We start from the raw sequence: 23,337 nt of genomic DNA, 5'->3' as shown, positions 1-23,337 counted from the left end.
TACTTTTGGCCAGTTGAAATGTACACATCGCCAAAAGTGGACTTTTAGAGCTGTCACTGTTGCAAGTTGTGTCCTGATTTTACGGTCTGCAGTTGAGCCAAAACCCCCGTATGGATTCACGAAGCCATGCGGCCAGGCCGGGCGTCCCTGGTGAGCAGTGATGCCAGATGCATTCCCAGGAGCCCCACTAGGAAGTATTAAATATGGATTAGTCGCTTGTCTTCCACGACCCAGAAGAGAGGGGAGTCCGTGTCCCCTGACACCCTCTAACGCACACATACACGTGGACAGCGCGGGCTGCCCTTTTCGGGCATGCCAGTGTCAGGTCACACAGAGAGGAGGCCCACGACCTCCCTGCAGGCGTCACCCCGGAGAGCACACAGAGGGCACAGCACACAGAGCAAGGAGCACCGCACACTCCCACCTGTCCTGCTCTCAGAGGGCCGTGTCGTAGCCCTCGGAGCCTCCCGGACGCCTGTCCCGGCGCGCGTCCCTGCTGCTGTCCTGCTCTGGCACCTGGAAGCCCCAGGGCCCTCCAGACTGGCTCTCGCTGCTGCTGCTGCTAACACTACTGGCCGGCTCTGACTCCTCCTCGCTGGCCGAGCCCTCTTCCCCCGAGGCCGCCTCTGCGCTCCCCTCCTCGGTGACCTCCAGGTCTGCCGGCTCGTCCACGGAGGCCAGCTCGCTCTCCCCTCCTGCTGCTGGCCCTCCCCCCTCCTCCTCCTCCCTGGGCTCCTCCTCGGGCTCTTCAGGGGGCTTCCGTTTCCTGCCTTTGACCTCCTTGACCTCCTCAACAACCGGCCTTCTTCTGGCAAGAAAGGTGTTCTTCCTGGCCTTCTCTCCTTCTGACTCTGTGGACTCCGACTCTTCGGACTCAGGGGTAGAGCTCTCCTCCTCCTCCTCCGAGGGCGTCTCTGACTCAGACTCCTCTTCCGTGGTCTCCGACTCGCTGAACTCCGACTCCTCTTCGCTGTACTCCGTGTAGTCGCTCGAGGATTCTTCCTCTGACTCCACCGTGCTCTCTGTGGCCTCGTCTTGGTCCAGGGTGAGCTTCAGATAATCCTTGTCCGCTTCCTCAAGGCGTCGCTGCCACTCTTCACTCTCGAGGTCCACGACGCCCCTCCTCTCGGCCAGCCCTCTAACTTTCCTGAAGATCATGGGGAATATCCTGGCCCTCTTCCATGTGGTGCAGGGAGGCTCGGCCAGCGGTGGCTTCTCGATGGTGACAACTACTTCCTCCTCCTCACTAGGCTCTCTGACTTCAACTTTAGGTTTTTTAATTTTCTTTGCCTTTTCCTGAAAATCACGAAAATGCAATTCAAGTGTCAGCTGGGGGACGGTTACCAGGTGACCTTGTCCCGCACAAGTTGGGCAGGGATGAACCTGCAGGTTGTAACTAGTTGTAGAGAATGAGCGGGCGGCTCTCCACCATTCACCCCACTGCATCCAGGCACAGAGTGATCACAAAAAAGTATTTTATTTTGGCTTGTACTTTGTATTACCAGAATCTAACGCTTTCACATTTCTTTTTCTTATTCAGAGTTTATTTTGCATCTTAGATCAAAAGAGAAAGAAGTAATCGTTAACTCTTCTCTCTCCCATCCCTACACGTTGATTAAACACTTTGTGTTTTCTTAAACAAAATTTTAAATAATCAGGAAATTATTAAATACTTTATCTGACTGGTGTATGTGAAATTTGACTATTTTCTTAATTTTGAACAGGGAAAACCTTAGCAACATTTGTTTTTGTTTTTATTTTGGATAAATGTTTCAAGTAAATATTGTAGACAAGTATATAAATGATTCCTGTTAATTAAAACGTAAGTGATAGAATTCCATTAAAAATATTGGTGGTAATGCTTTCCTTCTGTTTGATAACTATACTGTTTTCATGATTTTTAGATATGCTGGGTAATGTGGGAACCAAAGTGACCATTGTTTTGCAAAATACTTTTTATGTATTTGATTATAATGTTATTTTTATGGAGTCACATTTAGGATTTTAGAAGATATAAACTTCATTGTGGCTTTATTCCAGGTGTTTAACATTTTATCATAGGAAATAAGTTAAACATACACAGTAATGAATTTCCTTCTATAAACAAGGTGATGAAATGGTCCACATAATGAAATTTCCATGAAAAACATGTACTAAGTGAATGGGAGTTCTGATTTTTGAAATATTTTGTAGTCTGCTATTCAAATAGGGTTAAACATCACATTACCTCTTCCTCCTCATATTCTTCCTCGGCTTCACCAACCACCTCACCATACTCCTCTGGTCCAGCTGGCGGTAAGAGACGGCGACGGCTTCCATACTGAGGCATCTCATACCTGTAACAGAAACTTACAACTTTCAACACGTTTCTGTGTGGTCCGTGTAACCTTGACTGATCTCGGTGTTCTTCTTTGTCTTCATCACTCAATCAACAGACATCTATTTACAGCACCACCTATCATGCTCCTTATCAACTAGTTACTAAAACATAGAGCAAGAACTACAACCTGATGGCCAATGGATTTTGCCATGACGGTGCCCTGGAATAACAGCAAAAAGAACCAGGTTATTTCAGATTCAGGTTAGGGGAGAGGCTAGTGTGAAGGGAACAGCATATCGTTCCTTAATGAGTTGAAGAATTTAGAACATGAAATAGGTTCTTTGTAAAACTAATAGCTTGTTCACAACATAATGTCTCTATAGTTACAGCAAAGACCTGCTTCAGACATGATCTGGAATGGTATTTACATTTTCTTTCTGTGTTTTGGGAAAGCAGTTAACGTGTGTAGGGTGGCTTGAAATGCTTATTACTGGGTTCTAAAGTATGTTTTCTTCCTAATTTCTCTTGGGCAAGTCTTGAGGCTGACTAGTTACATCAAATATTAAACATACCCTATGAAATAAATGGTGAATTCAGGAATTGAGCAAATATGTTTGAATTCTATTCCTCATTTAAATAAGTTTGAATCATTTTACTGCTTCATTAGAGTTGTGGTCAATATCAGCATAGAACATCAAACCAGAAGTGAATGTTAAAAAAATGGATAAAACCTGATTGAAACTAAAAGTAGATACATAATTCATTTTCAAGGATGAAATGGATGAAATCACATTTGCAACACAAATGCTAGTAATATCTAATAACTCATTTTTCATAAAAATATTGATACTGGATAAAAAAAAAATCTGAAGATGTACCCATGCTCATAACTGTAATAATCTTGTCCAAATTCCTGGCCAGGATCAATTCCAGACTCCATGGATAACTCCTATTGTTCAAAAAGAGAAATTGCATTTGAAAATAAATTCTCATCACATTTCATATCATATGAATTTAGATTTCCAGACCTAGAATCCCCATGACTCTCAGAACACTCCTGCCAACAAACTTTAATTTCAAATGTTAGTTAAACATATTCAACATTTTTTTCTGGCTCCAACTATTTGACATGAAAGTTATGTCATTAGAATGGAGGGGGTAAAAAAAATACATTTTTTCTAATGGTGAGTCTATTAGATCTATTAGGTGAATCTATTAAAGATTACAGATGAGCATATCACTTGTTCTTGGGTAACTTTACAAACTACCAGTAGAAAATACTTCACTGTATTTTAACTTGTTTTATTAACAGACTTTAGCCTGAAGGAATTATAATGTTGTCTTTAGCATTTTTTCATTTCCTAAGAACAGCTTCATAGTACCCGGAGCACTTCTATTCATTACATTTATTTTTATTAAAGGATATGATGATGATCATTTATACATTAATTCAACACAACATTAATGTGTGAGACCGCTCAGGGATGTTTACATTTTCAAACCTGCTAATTCTACGGTGCACCTGGGTGGCTCCATCGGTTAAGTATCCGATGCTTGATTTCTGCTCAGGTCGTGATCTCACAGCCCATGAGATTGAGCCCTGAGTTGGGCTCTGGGCTGACAGTGAGGGGCCTGCTTGGGATTCTCTTTTCCTCTCTCCCTGCCCTTTCTCCACTTGCTCTCTCTCGAAATAAATAAGAATAAATTGAAAAAGAAAACCAAAACACCTAATTCAGTCTACCCACAAGAATGGCTAAAACAAGCAAACAACAAGATCAGCAGTCACATGTTTTGGCAGTGACATGGGGTAGCCGGAAGTCTCACATACTTCTGGAGAGATTACAAATGTGCCAAATCCTTTGGAAAATGTTTGGCAGTAATACTAAAGTCAAATATATGCATATCCTTTGACAGAAATTCAGTACAGTTCAGTTTATATGCTGAACATAAATGAGTATAAATGTGCACCAAAATACATCACTTGTGAAAGCCAAAAACCAGAACCAAAGCACAAGTCCATGAGATACACACACCTACCTCACGCAGTCACAGAGATGAACCACCCAAACAGAGTGATGGGCAAAAGAAACACACGATTCTATATACTCCTATTTACATAAGCTTGAAACACAGACAAACAGATATGTGTGTTAGAAGCCAGTGAAAAATTTCCAATCCGTGGTAAGAGTACCTTGGATAAACCTCACTGGTTACTGTCTTGCCACCGTGCACACAAGTGTACATTTAAAAAGAAAGTCCGGCCACGGGTGGCAGCTGAGAGTGTTACATTAAGGAAAGCAAGCCAGACACAAAAACACACATACTGGATGGTATCATTCATACATGGAGTACAAAAATGTATAAAAATAAATAAAAAGGCAAACTCATAAAGACAAAGATTAGCAAAGTGGTGGTCAGGGGCTGGGGGAAGTGGGGAGAAGTTGGGAAAAGGGTACAGATTTTAACTACAAGATGAGAATGGTCTGAGGATTGAATGTATAGCATGGTGACTGCAGTTGATAACTGTGTAATTGAAATTTGGTAAAAAAGATAACGGTTCTCACCAAATAGCCAATCACAACAATGTAAACTTTAAATTTCTTATGATTTTGTTAAATATACTTAAACAAAGCTGAAATTATGTATATATATATATATATATATATATATATATATATATATTTTTTTTTTTTTTAATTTTTATTTTATATTATTTATTTTTTTACCTAACATACTTAGGAAAAAAACAAGCCAGCTGAGTCATTGGCGGAAAGGAGAAATAATATGCGGGTGTTGGTATGGACAGGCTAGTAGGGGGTGTGCATTTTGTAAAAATTTTTCCTGCTGTGCAGTATCACTTGCTTACTTTTATGTCTGTAGTTATATTTCAACAAAAAGTGCTCATTACAGAAAATGGTAGTAGGAAATGAGGTCAATAACAATTGGGACACAAAGTCTAAATTTAAGTTATTCAAACTAAACACTTTAAATATAAATCTCTCTACCTATATTTTTCATATTGGTAGGCTTGGACTTTTGACACATCTAAAACCCAACACAATTATACTGGTTTAAATGAAGCAAACTGATTTCAGAACTAATGCTTTTAAACTCTTTGGCCAATGCATGTTTAGTGTCATGCATATGGAGACTGAGAAAAGACCAACAGATTTTGAAGTTGAAACCTAAATGTTCATCAGTGGAAGAATGGATAAAGAAAATGTAGTACATAAATACAGCGAATATCACTCAGCCTTATAAAAGAAGGGGTTGCTGTTATATGCAGCAACATGGATGAACCTTGAGAACGTTATGCTAAGTTAAATAAGCCAGTCACAGAAGGATAAATACTGCATGATCCCATTGAACAAGGTGTCTAAAATTGTCAATCTAGAATGATATGGCCACGGGGTGGGGGAGGGAGAAATGTGGAACCGCTTTCAACTGGTATAAAGTTTCAGTGAAGCAGGATGGAAAGTTCTAAAGATCCTTTATGCAACACTGTGTTATTATAGTCAACCGCACTGTGTTATCCATGTAAAATTTAAGAGGGAAGATCTCAAGTTATGTGTCGTTACAACAATTAAAAACCAAAGTCATTTTGAATTTTGATAACTTTTGGCAATAATGAAAAACAAATATTTATGGAAACATAATGCAACTGAGTGAATTTCAGATTTTCAGAGTTAGAATCAAATAATTTCCTTTACAGACACACACTTTTATTCTCCTAAAGGGAGAATAGGATATATACCTGTTATCAGATGACTTAAAAAATATCACAGAAGGATAGAAGCAGTTGGAAAGGAATCCAGGAAACTTAATCCTGGATTCAATCAGTCACTGTGTTGTCTGAGCTAGGTGGGAAAAGACAGAAGCTGGTAGAAGGGAATCATCTGAAGGGTTCCTCTTAGATTCTTATACCATCAGTTACTGAAGGGCAGAGCATCAACTATGCAGAGATAGATGATAGGTAGGTAGACAGATGATAGGTAGATACATGATAGATAATAGATAGATTATAGATAATAGGTACATAGATAGATACATAGATACGTACATAGATACACAGACACATACATACATGAAGGAAGGCATAGCAACCATCAGGCTCCCTAACTGGCCTGAACAGACTGGGGCTATCAACTCTTTCCACTGCCCCATGCAGTCCGTGTTGCCTCACATTTTTTCTGACCACACAGACAAGACAGAATTATTTTAGCAAATTACTGACAAAGTGTAAATGTGTATACTAATGCAAACAAAAGCAACAGTATTACTACCATTTGCTGAGTTTCTTCCTACCGTGCTCCGGTGGCTGAGGTAGGAGCTTGTATATTCAATATTACTGCCGAGATTTTGGGGACGATGAAACGGAAGGAGCATGTCTTGACTATGGTTTTGCATCGAGTAATTGCCATTCGGATCTTAAGTCCGAGTTATCTGATTCAGTAGTCTATGGGAATGTCTTCCTAGAAATTTTAGCTAAAAGTTTACAAAAGTTGAATATTCCTGCCACTCAACCTCCAAATTTTAGAGAGTCAATTCTAACCACTTAACCACTTGGATCGCACTTTGGCAGCCAACTATGCCAAAAGAAAGATACATTTAAAATAAACATTATTTTAAAAAATTTAGATAGTTCATAGTGCATACAAGTATTAATTATGTGCATTAATTTTAAAATTCTGATTATCTTTTTCTCATGGCAGCAGAAAATGTCCTAGGCATTTTGAAATAGACATGTGTCCAAAGGCATCATGTTTGAATCCCATGAAATGATTTAAGAGTGGCAATCACAACCCAATTTCTACTTTTCCTTATTTCAGTACAGAGGCCAGAGCTCTTTCCTCAAACCCTGACTGGTCCCAGGAAGGGTTCTGATGCATCTAGATTCACTGAGACAAGAGAATCATCAGGTTCGTGATCTGTCTCTTTCAATGAGAGCTTGTTTTCAACAGGAGCCAAGGGCTTCCTTGTCTAACTCCTAGAGAACGGAGCTAAGGGTTCAGAATTTCAGCCCCCCCCCCCCCCCAACCTCCGGCAAGCAGGTCGAGGAGTGATTTTCTCGCCTACTTATTTGTGTTAATGTTTAACCACCTCCTGTCCTGTCTTGTACAATCGTGTTGGCAGTCACCCAGTCTGCCTACAGGTAGAACGGGCCTTAATTCCGAAAGCTCAGCGAGGTTGAAAAGAAAAGAAAACTGATACCTCTGGTTTAAGAAGAGAAGGCCTCAGCAGTTGCTGTTGCTGCCAAAGGAAGTTAAAATAGAACAAGGTTTAGAAAAGACTTCGGGTGGAAAAGGAAGATCGTGATTGAAAAGAGAGAAAAAAGAGGGCCACAGCTTAAAACTGGTTACTTTGGGATTATGATTGATCATTCATGTGGTAGCAACCGATATTTTGACTATTTATGTTAGAACATAAAATAAAAGGGTTTTGCAAAACAAATCTCATCATTGTTTGATTAAGTTCAAATCACCTTAATAAGAAACTTATAAATAACTTTTTAGTACAAACTTAATATAGTTACTTATGATTTTAAAAGCACTGTAAGTGCCACAGAATCCTTTTGAACAAGTCTAACCTTGTTTTAAATTGCCCCTCTTTTTTTTCTCCCCAATCACATTAAATGCAATCAGGTTGATTAGTGAGAAGAGGAGAGCACACAAAATCATGATACAGTTGTAATATACTCAACATCAATATTTAAGAAATGCTCCCCATTTTTCTTTTTACCAAAACATGAGTTGCTTACATTCAGGCATTAAGCACACTTTCGGAGGTTCTTTGTGATTAGGGACATCGTCCTTCCTCTGATTTCGTGGGGATCACTTCTTACTGCCTCCCAACCTCACCCATACTTACTGAAAGGAAACCAGGTCTCTATTGGTCCGTTTCACGATAATTTATCAAACTGTGGCTTACCCACTCTTTGAGGGGTGGGGGGGTGTAGCTACACAACATGAATCTTACAGTAAGCACTGGGAATGTGGGCACAGAAGTTCCGGGAGAAGTTCCAGCAGTGAAGCAGACGTTTGAAAGGACCAGCAGGACAGCTATGAGATTGAAGGGCTACAGTTTCCACGACACGGCTGTGAGCGAGCTGGTCTAGTTAAGGCATTCACTCAAGGAAGCAGGAAGTTGGAGCTAGAGATATACTATCCGGTCTGTTAACTGTTATAATTGTCCCCAAAAACCAATTATTCTTAAATTCATTTGTCTTGATCTCCAAACACGTTAGGATTTGTGCATTTCTACACTACTGGCCAATCAGGGTGCACACTCATTTCACCATCTTGACTGGGAAGCTATCTGCTAAACTCTGCTGGGTTCTCGGTGGCCTCATAGGCAGTACGACTCTCCGAGCGGCCGGCCAGATGCCACTGGCCAGAACGCCCGCTATCGTCTCCACAGACTCAGACTCAAACGAACACGATGCAAAACCAGAGATTTCTCAGTCTGACCTTTCACAACTCTTTACGATCTTAGCTCGAATATGTTGGGAAGGAGCCTTGGACTGGCAAAAAGGATAAAAGTTAAGGAATCCTAGGTGGCTACATTAGGTTTATAGCCTCCAAGAAATAAATTTGGTGGAATATTGGACAATATCAAGTAACAGCAATTCAGGCAAAATATGATTTATCCTTGAAAAGGTGAGCACTTGGTATTTGTTCACCCACTTAAAACCCCCAAACAAAACGGTAACAGGTACACAAGAGAATAAATAGCACAGCACATTTATAAGTTTTGTTGAACTAAAGAATACCCTGGTACGAAAGAATGTAAACCAGGCCTTCCTATAATGCAAATATTTTCCTAGTAGGCTTGATATAATATCAATACCATAAAGCCCTTACCTCTGATGCATACCCTCTCCTGCAAGGCAGAAACAAAGAAATCAGTATTAAACAACTTAGAGTTTCAGATTAAATAAAATTATAGATAAGGGTGTTTTTAAAAATGTGAGGGACACTGAGAAGGTAATTTTTACTAAAAATTGTCTCGGTGAGAAATACAATTTGTGGCAGTATCAGGACAGGAGGATCGAAGTTTCATGCCTGCATTACTAAAAACAGTGACCAGCCAAGACCCACATGCCATATGATACTCAACCATACACAGTCTATTATATCCCAGTGGTGTATAATAACACACTTTGACTCTGTTATTGTCAAGTGGATCAAAAGTATTCTACATCATCTGCATCCTAGACAAGTTTTAATGTATATAAGATGCTCATTTGGGGAAAAGGTTGTTTTATACATGAAAAGCATACTGGTACAGAATGAAAAAATTGCCTCAATGACTACAATATATTCTTCCAAACATTTGAAAGGTTTTTTTTTTTTTTTGTCTGTTTGCATCAGTTTATTCTAAAAATAATGAATGCAAAATACTGACTAGCCTTTAAGGGTCAAGGACATTATCAGACATAATATAAGAGCTGACTATTGTCAGAGGTATAAGAGCCAAACATTCAATATTACGTAAGGGTTTGTAAAGTTCATGGACGACAAGTTGGGGAAAGGTTTGACTACAGTTGAGAGGGGAAAAAATACATATATAGGATGCTTTCAGTATTGAATGTCTTTAATTATAAAGATTTTTTATTTCTCATTCACTAAACAGTTGATCTAAAGTGTTATATGTATAGTATGGTGTGAAAGACCGAGTATACAAAGCTAGTAATTGCTACGAAGAGGCACTCATAACTTTAAAGTCCAACAAAACAATATCTGTAGAAAATTTCCTTAAAATATTACAAGGTCTTTACAAAAGAAGTCTACTTATCTGAACAAATCTTAAGTGGTTAAGGCATTGCTGATTGAAATGGTTGGTAATAATGGTAATATAATGCTTAGTTAATCCTGTCGCAATTTATTATCTGAAATGGACCTTCAGTGAGTTTTGCTTCTATGATTCTGCCAATAGTTATGCAAATTATAATCCTTCTAAAGCATTTAGAAGTTTACTGAATTTATATCTTTCAGAGACAGAGAAAGCTCATACTTAGGTTTTAGTAATGAGAATTGAGTCATATACATGATATAAATGTCCAACGAAAGCTGGACTTTGATCTCCAGGATATTTAAGCTGCCTTTTTTGGTGTTTGTTTTTTTTCAGTAGCAGTCTTTTTCCTACGTGTGGAGAATAAAATACCAATAGATGAACTACACTGTTTCCATTAATCTTTTTTTTGTCTTTCATGTAGTTATTTGGATTGTCTCAGCTCAAAGGCAGAAAGTGACTTAGAAAAAGTACAGAACAGAATCAATATGTATAATTGTCTGTATGCTTTCAATTAATGTGACTTTCTGTTGACTCTTACAAGACAAGTCACATAATACTGATGCATTTTTATGCATATGGTATTCCATGTGTGTTAATTATCATTGTATACCATTTGTATGCATTTAATAAGGAAAACATATGGTAACTTACTTATATCTTTTATCAAGGCATCTAATAATTTCTTATGCACAATTGGAACATAATAAATGCAGAAGACAAATAATGTATTATGATTCTGGAGGTTCATTGGCAGGCTGTGGGGGCTTATGGGTTGAGAAGGGAAATAATATTTTGGCCTACGAACTCAAAGAACATTTATAGGTCTCATGCAGAAGGCATTCGAACGGACTTTTACAATGAATCCAGGGATCTCTAAATAGAACGTGAAATAAAAACTATTAAATATAAAACATGGGAATGGATGTTTCATTTGAAAAGTGTACTATACTAATAAAATGTTTAGACTAAACAAATACTATAAAAATGATACAGAAAAGGACAGTGTGACAACTCAGTGAGGCTGCACATACCTACATAAAACTGTTATTTGGAGTTTTCATAATATTTTTATATAATTATTTAGAGGATATATTAAACATTTCTCATATCCAAGAAGTTGATACAAATAGCTTAAAAAACACACACACTCAAATGAAAGGCTTACACAATTATGAATAATACCTTGTCAGAGTCCGCCAAATAGCACAACTTCCAATGCATATGACCAGCTGCCAACAAAAATTCCAACTGAAATGTTTCAGTGAAAGACAGAAAAAAATCAGGTTCAAAAACCCCAAGAAGGAAATCACTCTTGATTTGGATGAAAAGAATCTGAAGCAAAGGAGCTAACGAAAATAATTCGATTTATAGATTTTTCAAAAAATCTGATACTATTAATTAAGGATGACAGACCAAATTCTTGAAGAAATGTCACATAATATAAGAGCTGAACAAAATCTTTGAAATGATGCATTATACGGGCCTATATTAGGTATCTACAATGGAGATCAGCCGGCAAGATTTTGGCCTACATTTTGAAACCATGTTTTGTTTTCCTGTGCAAACTTTTATCTTCTACAATATTAAAACTGCAGAGTAAATCAAATAATTATGCTTGTATTCAAAGTGGGGATTTCCAGTAAATAAAATTTATGCCATGGGTTAGGTGGGAAAACAGAATAATTACTTGCTGGTCAAGTGTAGTTTTCATTAAAGAGATAGGAAGATAGCACTTAGCTCAGCTGAGGTCTTTAAGAATTTTCCAAGTTGAGTTCTGAGAAAGACTACAACATAATGTGTTTTTGGTTTCTTTTTTTTTTTTCTAGGATAAATTTTTATCTTCTTCACTTAAAACAAAGAGTAAAAGCCTATATAAAACTGATGACACTTCACCAGACATATTCTTTCTTGATTTCTATTTAAAATTTTTATATCTTATTTATACAAATAAGTTTGGATGATTTATCTAGAGTAATTAAAGGTAACTAGAAATGAAGTCAATAATGTTCTAAAATTACGGTAGGCAAACGTTTTATATTATTGATAAACTTAATAAAAACATTTAGAATTTTCATCCATCAAATAGCAACTAAATTCATACTAGATAAACCTCTGTAGACATTTAGTTAACTTTATTTTGGTGAAACGAATTAGAATTTCTTTATTAAACTGAGATAAATATTTTCTTTGAAAGAGAATCTTATGATAAAATTATAATGACAAGATGATAACATCATGTGGACAAGCAAAACCGAAGGTCCCTGTCAACATCTGTGGGAACAATGAAATGTCTTATAAAAGCCAACAGCTCAAGATTTATTTTCATTATAAAGAGGGGAAGAGAAAGCATCATGAGAAATAAGTAGACTAAGACAGTAACTGAAAACATAAAAGATTTTTCAACTGTATAAGCATACTAGTAAGATCAAAGCAAGCCAGACTGAAGACTGTTCATGTAAGAAAACAGATGACTACATCTCATAGCACCTGGGATTTATTTTGGAACACCATAATGTCTGTCAACTCCTACATTTCTAGATACATAACATTTTTACTTTGGTAGTATTTAATCTTACCAAATACATAGGCTTCAAGGAAGAAACAGAACCTATGATATCATTTTTTTAGCTTATTTTAACAGTTTGCTTTTTTTTTTTTTTTTTTTTTTTTTTTTTTCCCTGGAGCACTCAAATAAAACTATGATCAGGGAGCAAATGTAGACGTTACTGTATTAACATGTTAACAAACCACTGGTTTAAGTTGGATATCTAACTTTCTTGCCCACATATTCCCACTGAAAAACAGACTGAAATTACTTACTTTTTAAAACAAACGTAGACAAATAATGCTACTTCGTAGTTAAGAAAATTAAGGTAAATCTATAATATGAGTTAGAAACGATGAGGTTAATAATCTTTAAAAGTAAAAAATGAGGGAAAAAACAGCACTGCACGGAGTTTTGGGTAAAAGAATGGAATCTTCTCTAACGTTCCCATTTGCCTCCACTCGAAGATTACGGTCAACAAAAGAGTTGTCCGGTTAAAACACGAAGAGCAACATTACAGGGAAGTAGATTCGCTGTGAGGTCGGTTTTCAGTTCCCTCGCCAATCCTGTGTAAATTCCCCTGGTTTTGTCCAGAGGTCATTTCCACATTTTCTGTCTCTGGAGGGCAACTAGTTTCAAGGCCTGAGTTGTGCATTGGTGGGAAGTTTTTTTCTATTTGACTGTACATGTTAGCTACTGACTTTTCAAGGTCCGCTACGTTTTTAATATGCTTGAGGATGCCTTTTGGTTCCCTTCGGGGATCCGCCTTGCACTCCGTGGTGGATGCTGGCAGCTGTGTCCCAGAGGACGTCCTTTCCTCCGCTGGTGTTACACCGACAGTACCTTTAACAGCTGGTATACGGACACACCTGGTGGACGGAACCGAAGGGGGAGGAGACAGTGGAGAAGGAAGAGGGGGGCATGGCGGAGGGAGGGAAGGAGGGGAGGGGAGAGGGAGTGAAGGAGAAGCAGAGGGAGGGGAAGGGGGGCCGGGCAGCGGAAGAAGTGGAGGAGGAGGATGGGAAGGAGGAAGATAGGAAAAAGCAACAGGAGTTGGAGGAGGAGAGATACGGGGTGGTTCGGGAAGAATTTCGAAAATGTTCCTTTCGGCTTCGACAGTCAGCATACACACGGGTGCCTCTCTCCTAAAGACTGGAGAATGCAAAATGCCAGGCGTCGAAGGAGAAAGTTCCAAGGAACAGTCAGCCGGAGAAATGGCGGCATGAGGCTCTGACTGGAGCTCCACAGTTCTTGACACGGTTGGCAAAGCGGAGAAGGAGGAGCGAGGTGAAGGAGAGACACAGGAAGAGTCTGAAGATGGAGATGCCACGTGTTCTGTTCCGAACACAGGCAGTGAATCACCTGGCCTCATTTCCTCTCTCTCTGCCGCCTGCGTATCCCCGGCTCTCGGCAGGGGCCTCCCCCTACCTCTTTGGTTTGGACAGGTTCCAGGGCTTTCCTTTCTACCTTCCCGCCCGTTGCTCGGCCAGTGCTGCAGATCTGTGGTCTCTGGTCTCTTGGGAAGTTCCCACACTGGTCTCTGAGGGAAGCAGACTGGCCGATTCCACATCCTCTGAAACATTTCTCTCGGGCCCCTCAGGGACTTACTCCTGCCTTTTGTTCTGGGTAAAAGTGAGTCTATGCAATCTGTTCTTAGCAAAAAGTCTGAATTTGTTGGTCTTGGATGTATGGTTTCCTTATAAAGAGCACCGTGGGTACTCAAGGCGTCCTCATCAGATACCAGTGGGAACGTTCTTGCCGACGCGGGCTGGTCGTTAAGTGGTCCGTCTACACGAGCCTCTCTGTGAGCCCGAACAGTGCTGGAAGAAAAGGGCATCCCACTGTGTTGATTTTTCCTGTCTTCTGAGACTGATTTATTTCCCCTGCTTTGTTGGAAATGGTAGAGAAGGAAAAGACTTGAAAGAAAAGAACATAATGAAATGTAAGGAAACAGGTTGTGACATAACTTTCACGAGAAAGATGTCTTTATGGTTCTCGTCACTACTTCAAGACACAAGAGGCCAAGTAACACTAATCTACTGATTAGCAACACTAATCTACTAATTACTTTCGTGCCCTTGGTCTCAGAAAGGCAGGGCAGGAAAAGCCTGAGAGCTGTGAGTGGCAGGAGAAATTTTCATTTTTAAAAACTGTGTCAATCTGTAGACTGATTTTTTTTTCCCTGATTACTCTGATACAGCGAAGTATCCAGAGCCAGACATCCCAGTTCTCTCTCTCTCTCTTTTTAAATAAAGTTTAATTTTATTTATTTTGAAAGGGAGATAGAGGGCAAGAGGGATGGGGCAGAGAAAAAGGGAGAGAGACAGAGTCCCAAGCAGGCTCTGCACAGAGCCCAACATGGGGCTGGAACTTGGGAGCTGTGAGACCCTGACCTGAGGTGAAGTCAAGAGTTGGACGCTTCACCGACCGAGTCATCCAGGCACCCCATAACAGTTCTCTTATGTAGAAATCACGATCCTCCAAATTGCAAACCAGGGTTTTGGCGAATGGTTCTACATCCTTTGCTTTGCTTTAGGGTGCTCAGAGCTGATGGTTTTGGGGAAAGGATCCTTCGCTGTATCTGATTCGGGGTCATTATCTCTCATCTCAGTAATTCTGTCCTGGAGCTAAAAGTACTCTCGTACCTGCGATGCAGCTGACCAGAGAATGCAGAAAGGATTTCTCTATTCTCCAAGGACAGACGGGAGAAATTTCTCTCACAGGGCTCAAAATCACAATTGAGAAATGGAATTGATGCCAGAACCTTGACAGAGATTACTTTCTTCGATTTCCATTTTAAGCTTCATCAGTTTTAAAACGCTATCAACATTACCATAAGAGGGGTTAGTGGTATTTAGTTTGAATATGATCTGCATCCAATTTTGGTCAAGACCGACTTTAAGGAAAGGTTTATGGTAAAATAACAGTTTCGATATCCCTGCAAGATGTGCTCAGACACTGACACTGAGTGACGGGCTGCGAGTGACAAATGCAATTGAGTAGGTGAGGGGACGTGAGCAAGGGTCTCTAAGGAAAGCATCGATACGTCCCCCCACCTCCCGGCAAGGCTGGGTGCTTCCCAATAGTCTCTCATTGGGTCTTGCTCTCAAGCCCAAACAGAGTAACGTTGACTTTTGTTATTATTTAATCTCTAGCCACACAGGAATGAAATAAAAGGAAACACTGTGAATAAAAATTAAGTAGCCGCGCTGGTAAGAATGACAGATAAGGCAATAAAATGCTATATAAAGCCAGAGCTGTTACTGAATCATTTCACTAAGATACAAACTACACGTGGATGTGGGGCGTCAGGCCCCCTTGAATAATAAAGGAAGGACAGATAATGTGGATTAAACCGACAACAAACACTTACTTCTGATCTTGCCAAGTCATTCTTTTTCAAAAAATGGACTTGACATATTATTTGGCAATTTTTTATAGATTTGTTCTTGTTTAATTTTTCCTGGAAAGAATGATACTACATCACTTTTGATGGAGAGGTATCTTTAAATATTTTCAAGATATTTTAATATCTTTAAATTTAAGCATTTTAAGAATTTCGATACTTTGCCTTGAGAGGCACAGGTACTGTCAGTGAAACACTTGTTTTAAGTTCACGCCATTTCAAGATACCAAAAGGGAATGAGATATGGAAGATGGGACTTTCTTTTTAAAAGCCGATGACTCCAAAATAGAAGATGACGGTTACTTAAATTTAGAGTAAAACAGCAGTTAATCTATTCTATTGTATCTTTTTACCCTAATGCCTTGTATTAGAATGATATTATTTACTTACTTATGCCTATGTATCCACAGGTGGGAAAGAGAAAACATGGGACAGAAAAAAAAGAGTTTGAACTATAGTTAATTGGAGGTGATTACGAAAATACTAACAGGAACTTGCTTTAAACATTTAATATGTATATCCAGAAAAGAAAACACATGTTTTTATATTTTCTGTGTATTTACTCATACAAATGATATGTGCTAATAGTTTAGATAAAATCATATGGCACTTATCCAGTGGTCTCATCACAGAAAGTAGCTAGCCATCCATTTCCCGTGCATAGGCAAGATTCACCTTCATTACACACGGCTGATTTCGGCCCCCAAACAGAAATTTTAAATGAGACTCTAAGAATAGTTTCTATGTCCTAACTAAAAAATCAGTCCGCGCCGATTTATAGAGAAGATAGAACTAGGGTTTGGAAGAAAGTAAACATATAATGCTATGATGACTATCACAGCGGTTGTTGAATCCGTACAAAGTTATCAACTAGTTCATGAAGATTTTTTTTCAAAATGACCTTTGATTTTTTTCTTTTAAATTTGATAATAATTCCTCTGGAGCTAGTCCATTTTTTAGTAACATAAGGTTTGAATCCTTGTATAAAGTTTTTTAAGAGATAGGTCAAACATTTGTTAAAGATAATTCAATGTGCAGAACTCAGGATCCCTCATTAAATACATATTATAATTGCAAAACTGTCTACTTAGTCTATCGCAATTTTTCAAATAGAAGTAGTCCTTAACTGTTGCTATTTGAAAATGATCACCACCACACTATATTGATTCCAGATGATGTTATAGTATGCTTACTTTTGCTAAATAAAAATGAATATATATCCCTCAGTAATTTCAGAGAAAATAAAACTTAACACATAAGTCTTTCTTAGTTTCTGAATATTTTTTTGCTGGAGAGAGGTGGTTAATATAAAGAGAATCAAATCGTATTGGCTCAATTCCTACATTCACCAGTAATTAAAAAAAATACCATCATTTTCAGCTTATTAAAAAGTTAAAACTATATTTAAAGCATGAATCCTGTATTATATTGTTAGTTTAGAAATAGAATGTCAAATACTAAGCTGTCAAGCATTAAATTCAATTTTAGCATTCAAATATACAACATTAAAATCAGTTTTAACATTTTTGAAACTTCTTAACATCACCTTGCGCATGTCGGGATGAGCACTGGGTATTGTATGTAAGCCAATTTGACAATAAATTATATTCATAAAAATAGTGGTAATATGACAAAATTATCGATACATGTGTTTAAAACTGGCTTTCCCATTAAAAGGTAAATTTCTTAATTTTTGAGGCTTGCTTTATTCCTACTAGTAAATGCTACAAATGTAACAGAGTAGAATAATGTGTTTTAGTCCCTCAACTCTGCCAAATTCTAGTTAATAAAAGGTGTCTTGGATTTAATTTAGTCAGATCCAAAATTTTATAATATCCTTGGTTGTTTTGCATTTCATGTCCAGAAATAGTTCCTCTTTATTTTTAAAACATAGGCAAGTTAAATAAGTCAGAAAGGAATCTGGTTATGAAGGTAGCACCAATCTGGAAACATCTGTGAAGTCTTTTCACAATACTTTAAAAGTCTTTCAAATGTATATGAGTTAATATTGCTTAGAGGTTCCAAATAACACAGGAGAAGTATTAAGCTATCACAGCAGTCTCTTTTGAGGGGAATATAATAAAAAGCATATTCTTTAAGGGGTTGGATATTTAATATTTGATTCTTTATTTGGGTTTCAGATTTTCACTCAGATTTTAATTACTCCATCCTGTGACATCCCGAGACAGTCTCTGTAAGGAGTCTATGATTTTAGAACAAACCATTGGTTTTAAATTACCAAATAAGAGTTGCCTTTGCATACTAAATCAAGAATTACTCTTTTATGATTGTGCTTTACCTTTTCTTTATTTTTTATGAGAAAAACATTTTTTTTCAGAATGTGTTTTGAATTTTGGAGAAAAAAAAGTGCATAACTGTGAAGGTTTAGAGATTATATGATTCAAGCTAGTCATCTACAGATGTCTCTCCTCCAGCCAAGTACTTCTTTCTCTACTCATTGTTTAAAAATGTTATTTTGTTTGTTTGTTTGCGTTTTGGTTATGACTTTTCAATTCAACTTTTCTTAGGTTCTCGTCTTAACAATTTGTTTTCTTTTTTTCCCATTCAAAGTAGTAAATAAAGTAGGCTGCAAACCGTGTTTCCGCATCAGGTGGAAATGAAATACTCACCACCCAGCATCCATCAGGCCCACCTGTCTGGCAGAGCAGCGCCCTGGCCTACTTACATGGTGCTGTCTCCCAGCTCCTCATACAGGTGCGCCCCGGGGGGCGGCGGGGGCGGTGGGGGCGTGGCCACAGGTGCGGGCGCAGGTGCAGCAGGCTTGGCTGCGGGTAATGCCGACTGGATTCGCGCTGTCTTGGTGCACTCGGCTTGGCGTCTTTGAGAAGGCAGGGATGTTGTGGAAAACCATTTTAGAAATCATACACTTCTCAGAAGAACCCACTTAAAAAAATCGTTAACACAAATACTAGGACTTATAAACCGGTGTGATTACAGCAGCATCCCCACAGAGTATCGTTTTCCTGTATCTTCTTCCCCTTTAAAATATCTACCCTGAAATAATGGCTGGAATTTAGTAGAAATATTTGCATATTATGTGAAATAGGAATATGAAAGGTAGGAGTCAAGCTATCTATAAAAATGTGATTTAATAATTGGGGGCCATGGAGTAGGTCTCCTTCCTCAGGTGAGGCACGTTGAAGATGCATAATTTTTCTTTATTATTCATCTTCCATCTAGTTCAAGAAAAGTTATTTCATTTTAAATGATCTGAAACATGTTTGACATTAGTTTACGGTGCCCCTTTGGGAGAGAGACGTGGCTGGCTTCTGTTTCCTTTGGACTCCTGGGAGGCCTGGGATTCTTGCCTTGGAGTTGCAGCCACGCTTATTGAATGTCCTGGACACCCAACTCTTAGTTCCTTCCTCAAAACCCAAATCTCAAAGAGTGGGAACCGTCAGAGTCAACTGCCTTTTTCACATTTCCTCCCTCCTATCCCATGTGAAAACCAAGCCTGATTCCTTACATACAAAAGCACATGGGAATTTGAACCAAAGTATACACCTTCTGCAAACACAAGACAGACCGGTGATCCATGGTTCTGAGCAGGCCGACTACTTTAGCAGAATCCAGGCCTTTCCTTTTCATATTACGTAAAATCATATGCAAGATATTAATTATACTTACACTTTAAACCTGTTTTGAAAAGCAATAAGAAAAATAAAAGAGAAAGCTACATTAGAAATACTGCATTCATAATATTTTAACATCTGATTTATTCCAAATTCTGAATAATTTACTGGTGAAACTCATAACGACACAGACCTATTGACACAGTAGGGAAACTAAGTGTTTCAGTTCAGAAAGTAAAAATAGGGGAACGCTTTATTATTGCTGTCACTGTCCTACAAGCTGTGAAAACATTTTTTTACAAGAAAACAAAGAAATGAACTAAATGGGATTTCAAAAAAAAAGCTGGCTTAAAACATGGATACATGAATTTGAACTCTGATAGAGAAATGGGTTATTAAAGGTGATCTGATCTTTATAATTGGCTTCTTGGCATCCTGTGCCTGAAGAATATTAAAGAGACGAAGGCAGGCAGTGGGCTGATTATACCCTGGGCTTCACTTTGAAGCTGAGTGGAACTGGAAGGTGATGTTCCTGGATAATGAATCCATGATACTTTTTTCACATTTGCTTCTTAGTTTTCCATGTACAGTGAATTAAAAAAAAAAAAAGAATGTTAATAGGAAAGAAGAGCCATCCATTCCAGTCCTATGTACAAGCAGAATATGAAAGTACAAAAGCTAGAGTTTTAAATGTGAGAATTTTACACTGACACATCGTGCACAACTCATCTTGTTTAATTCCATCGGTCTACAAAAAGCAGTGACTACAATCAATTCGTAGAGTATAGAACTCATTACTGAACCAAAAAAATATTAATCTTGTTTAATTCCATTGGTCTACAAAAAGCAGTGACTACAATCAATTCGTAGAGTATAGAACTCATTACTGAACCAAAAAAATATTAAATAATGCATCTATGAAACGTTTAAATGCCCAGCATCTTAGTGGTTTGTTAAATTATAACATCCAGGATGCTTCAGTTTTGAGCACTGTGTTGTGTGCCAGATACAAGTTTTCTCTCCGATTTTATTGCGAGCAGGATTCCTCTGGGAAACAGTGCAATGAAACAGAATAACCGTAACACAGGTTCGCTCCAACATGAAAATTAATATTGAGTTGATGGCTTAGTAATGCAAAACCATTTGTCCATTATTAAGTTTCTTTCTAGCCTTTAGAATCGGTGCATTTGTTAAGGATCCATCGGACTCCAGTAGGTCAACCTGAAAGTTCTGTTTGCAACCTCACATGGCTTTGGTGATGACAAAATATCCCTATGGCATCTTCATGCAGAGCACACTTTTCAACTTTTAGGTTGCAATTACCTAACCTTACTTAGTCTGAAAGAAAATGCTCAGTGTTAGAGAACAAAGATAACACGTTAAGAATATATAAGCACTATTTTAGCGCTTTCCCTGCAGGTATTTTACATGATGAAGAGCAGCTCCACCCTTCTGTCTTACCCTTTGTTATGCCAAGTAATTTATATGACTTATGATCCCCGTCTTATTTATTTTCATTTGATGGCACCCTTAGGGCTACCTCTCTTCTCAACCTATTCCACAACTTCCGTTACCCATCACTGTCAATAGGGATATACCTGAAATGCCTGGACTTCTATCACAAAAGTTCCCTGTACCTGGTGTGAAATAAAGAATAGCTTAATAGAGGACTTCAAATACAGATGCTTAAATCAGCTAGAATTACTTCACTACTTTGAAGGGACAGAGTAAAAGATAGGTATTTTATTTTTAATTTTTTAAAAATGTTTTATTTATTTTTGACTGAGACAGAGAGACAGAGCATGAGCGGGGGAGGCACAGAGAGAGACGGAGACACAGAATGTGAAGCAGGCTCCAGGCTCTGAGCTGTCAGCACAGAGCCCGACGCGGGGCTCGAACTCACAGATCGAGAGATCGTGACCTGAGCCGAAGTCGGACGCTCAACCGACTGAGCCACCCAGGCGCCCCAAAGATAGATATTTTAAATGAATGTATTTGCCTGTAGGAACAAGAAATGAGTAAGGCCTGTGCAGCCAAAATATCCTGTCGTATGTTACACTGTAGGATCTGGCAGGGCTATCCGGGAAGGAAGAAACCCCATGGAGAATTACACATGGCGTACTATGATTCTGAAATGGTTTTGCCAACGCTTCGATCACTTCCACAGATGTCAGTGTAGCAACACGGACTAAAACTTGTCATGACAGTGTGGATAGGTTGCAGACCTTCCTCAGAAACCGGGGAATCTGGATATGGCATTCTGCTGCATAGGACACGTCCCCCAGGACACCGCTGTATTCTCTCGCGAGGCTCTGCACCTGATGAGGGGCACGAACAAAGCCACGGGAGCTACCCTAAATTCCTAACGGATGAGAGCATGTTAGGAACATGGCAGCATTGAGGAATCGGGCGAAAACGCTGGAAGTTTGTTTCGTCCCGCCTTAAAGGAAGGCCGCTTGGTGCCAGAAGGATGCAGCAATGCCCTAAATGGTGGCATCATTACTGTTTTACGACTACAAAGCCACGTTGCCAGGGATGGCTTTTCGATCAGGCCGTGTTTAGAAGTGGGAATACTTACTGTCTGTAGCTGACCAGAACTACCAAGATGGCAGGGATACAGCAGAGGATGATGATGAAGGCGAGTGCAAGCAGGGCCCCCTCTGTATAGCCTAGGCTCTCTCCTCGCTTTTTAATGCTGGTCACTGCCTCCGGGGTCCGGATCTCCAGAATACGTCCTCCTTCGCCGTAATACGGCTGAAAGTCTTTATTGATATCAAGCAGTTTGCCATCCAAAAATCTGATTGTCAGATAAATAGTAAAATCAATGATGTTAACAGAAAAGATAATTTTGTAAAATCTTTTAAAAATGTCTTTAATTGAAACATAAGCTGAATCAGTGTTAGGAATAAAAAATATACAAAAAGCAAGAGCAATGAGGAACTGTAACTACACAGCTATATACACATATCAAAGATATTAATAACGATGACCCTTACTTCATATGCTCACAGACTTGAGAAAAGTAATTATCAACCTCAGTGAGCTTACTATCACTGTGTTGAAATTACTGACATTATTCAGCTATTCAGGTGAAAAAATATTCTGAGTTACATATAGCATAGTTTATAATCATATTCCTGCATTTTGTCTGCCTGGGTCCTCAGAATAATCCTGTAGAACAGAACATCTTAATACTAATTCACTGCAGGCCATATAGCTACACAGTTACGGCAATTGATCTGAGACACCAAGTCTTCGGTCTCCAAAATCTACATTTGTCTTGTATGTCGACCTTCTCAAATCCCAAATCAAAAAGCTTTTTATGGGCAAAAGGTGAACAAATTGAAAGGTGTTTCCTGCCTAGAGAGAGAGACTGTAGGAATGATGCAGACAGCAAATCAGCCAGGATGACAAGAATTAGCCAACTGAAGCCAACAGTTCTTGCAAACCCTTCCTATGAGTAATACAGCTCCAGCTATGGCCATTCCATTGGGCTGGAGGGGACAATCAAGGGATAAGTGTTACTTAATTTTACTGGATTGAACGATTTTGTTATGTATTTTATGTTGTAATTAGCAGATAATAGTTTTTTTTTTTTTCAAAATTCTTTGGGAACATTTGCATAATCCCTTATAAATCCCACAATATTAATGTAACAATTGCATTCCTAACACCACAA

The 23,337-nt window shown here is 38.7% G+C and overlaps 1 protein-coding gene across 6 annotated transcripts in view; it reads right to left on the bottom strand.

The window, feature by feature from the left end:
* Positions 1–23,337, bottom strand: part of PCDH15 (protocadherin related 15) — an 836,749-nt gene that overhangs the window by 2,064 nt on the left and 811,348 nt on the right. For 5 of the 6 annotated variants that reach the window (XM_042907887.1, XM_042907888.1, XM_042907889.1 and 2 more), the window contains 4 exons: positions 22,237–22,455; positions 18,752–18,904; positions 2,228–2,336; positions 436–1,296 (listed from right to left, as the gene is read on the bottom strand). In XM_042907887.1, coding sequence (XP_042763821.1) covers positions 436–1,296; positions 2,228–2,336; positions 18,752–18,904; positions 22,237–22,455 — 1,342 coding nt within the window. Of the gene's footprint in view, positions 1–435; positions 1,297–2,227; positions 2,337–18,751; positions 18,905–22,236; positions 22,456–23,337 lie in introns of those variants that run through there. The other variant, XM_042907891.1, reaches the window with a different exon arrangement.

The sequence above is a fragment of the Panthera leo genome, chromosome D2 (genome assembly GCF_018350215.1).
Source record: "Panthera leo isolate Ple1 chromosome D2, P.leo_Ple1_pat1.1, whole genome shotgun sequence".
NCBI classification, from domain to species: domain Eukaryota; kingdom Metazoa; phylum Chordata; class Mammalia; order Carnivora; family Felidae; genus Panthera; species Panthera leo.
The sequence above is the reverse complement of the archived record's forward strand: the minus strand, read 5'-3'. Positions and strand labels throughout refer to the sequence as shown.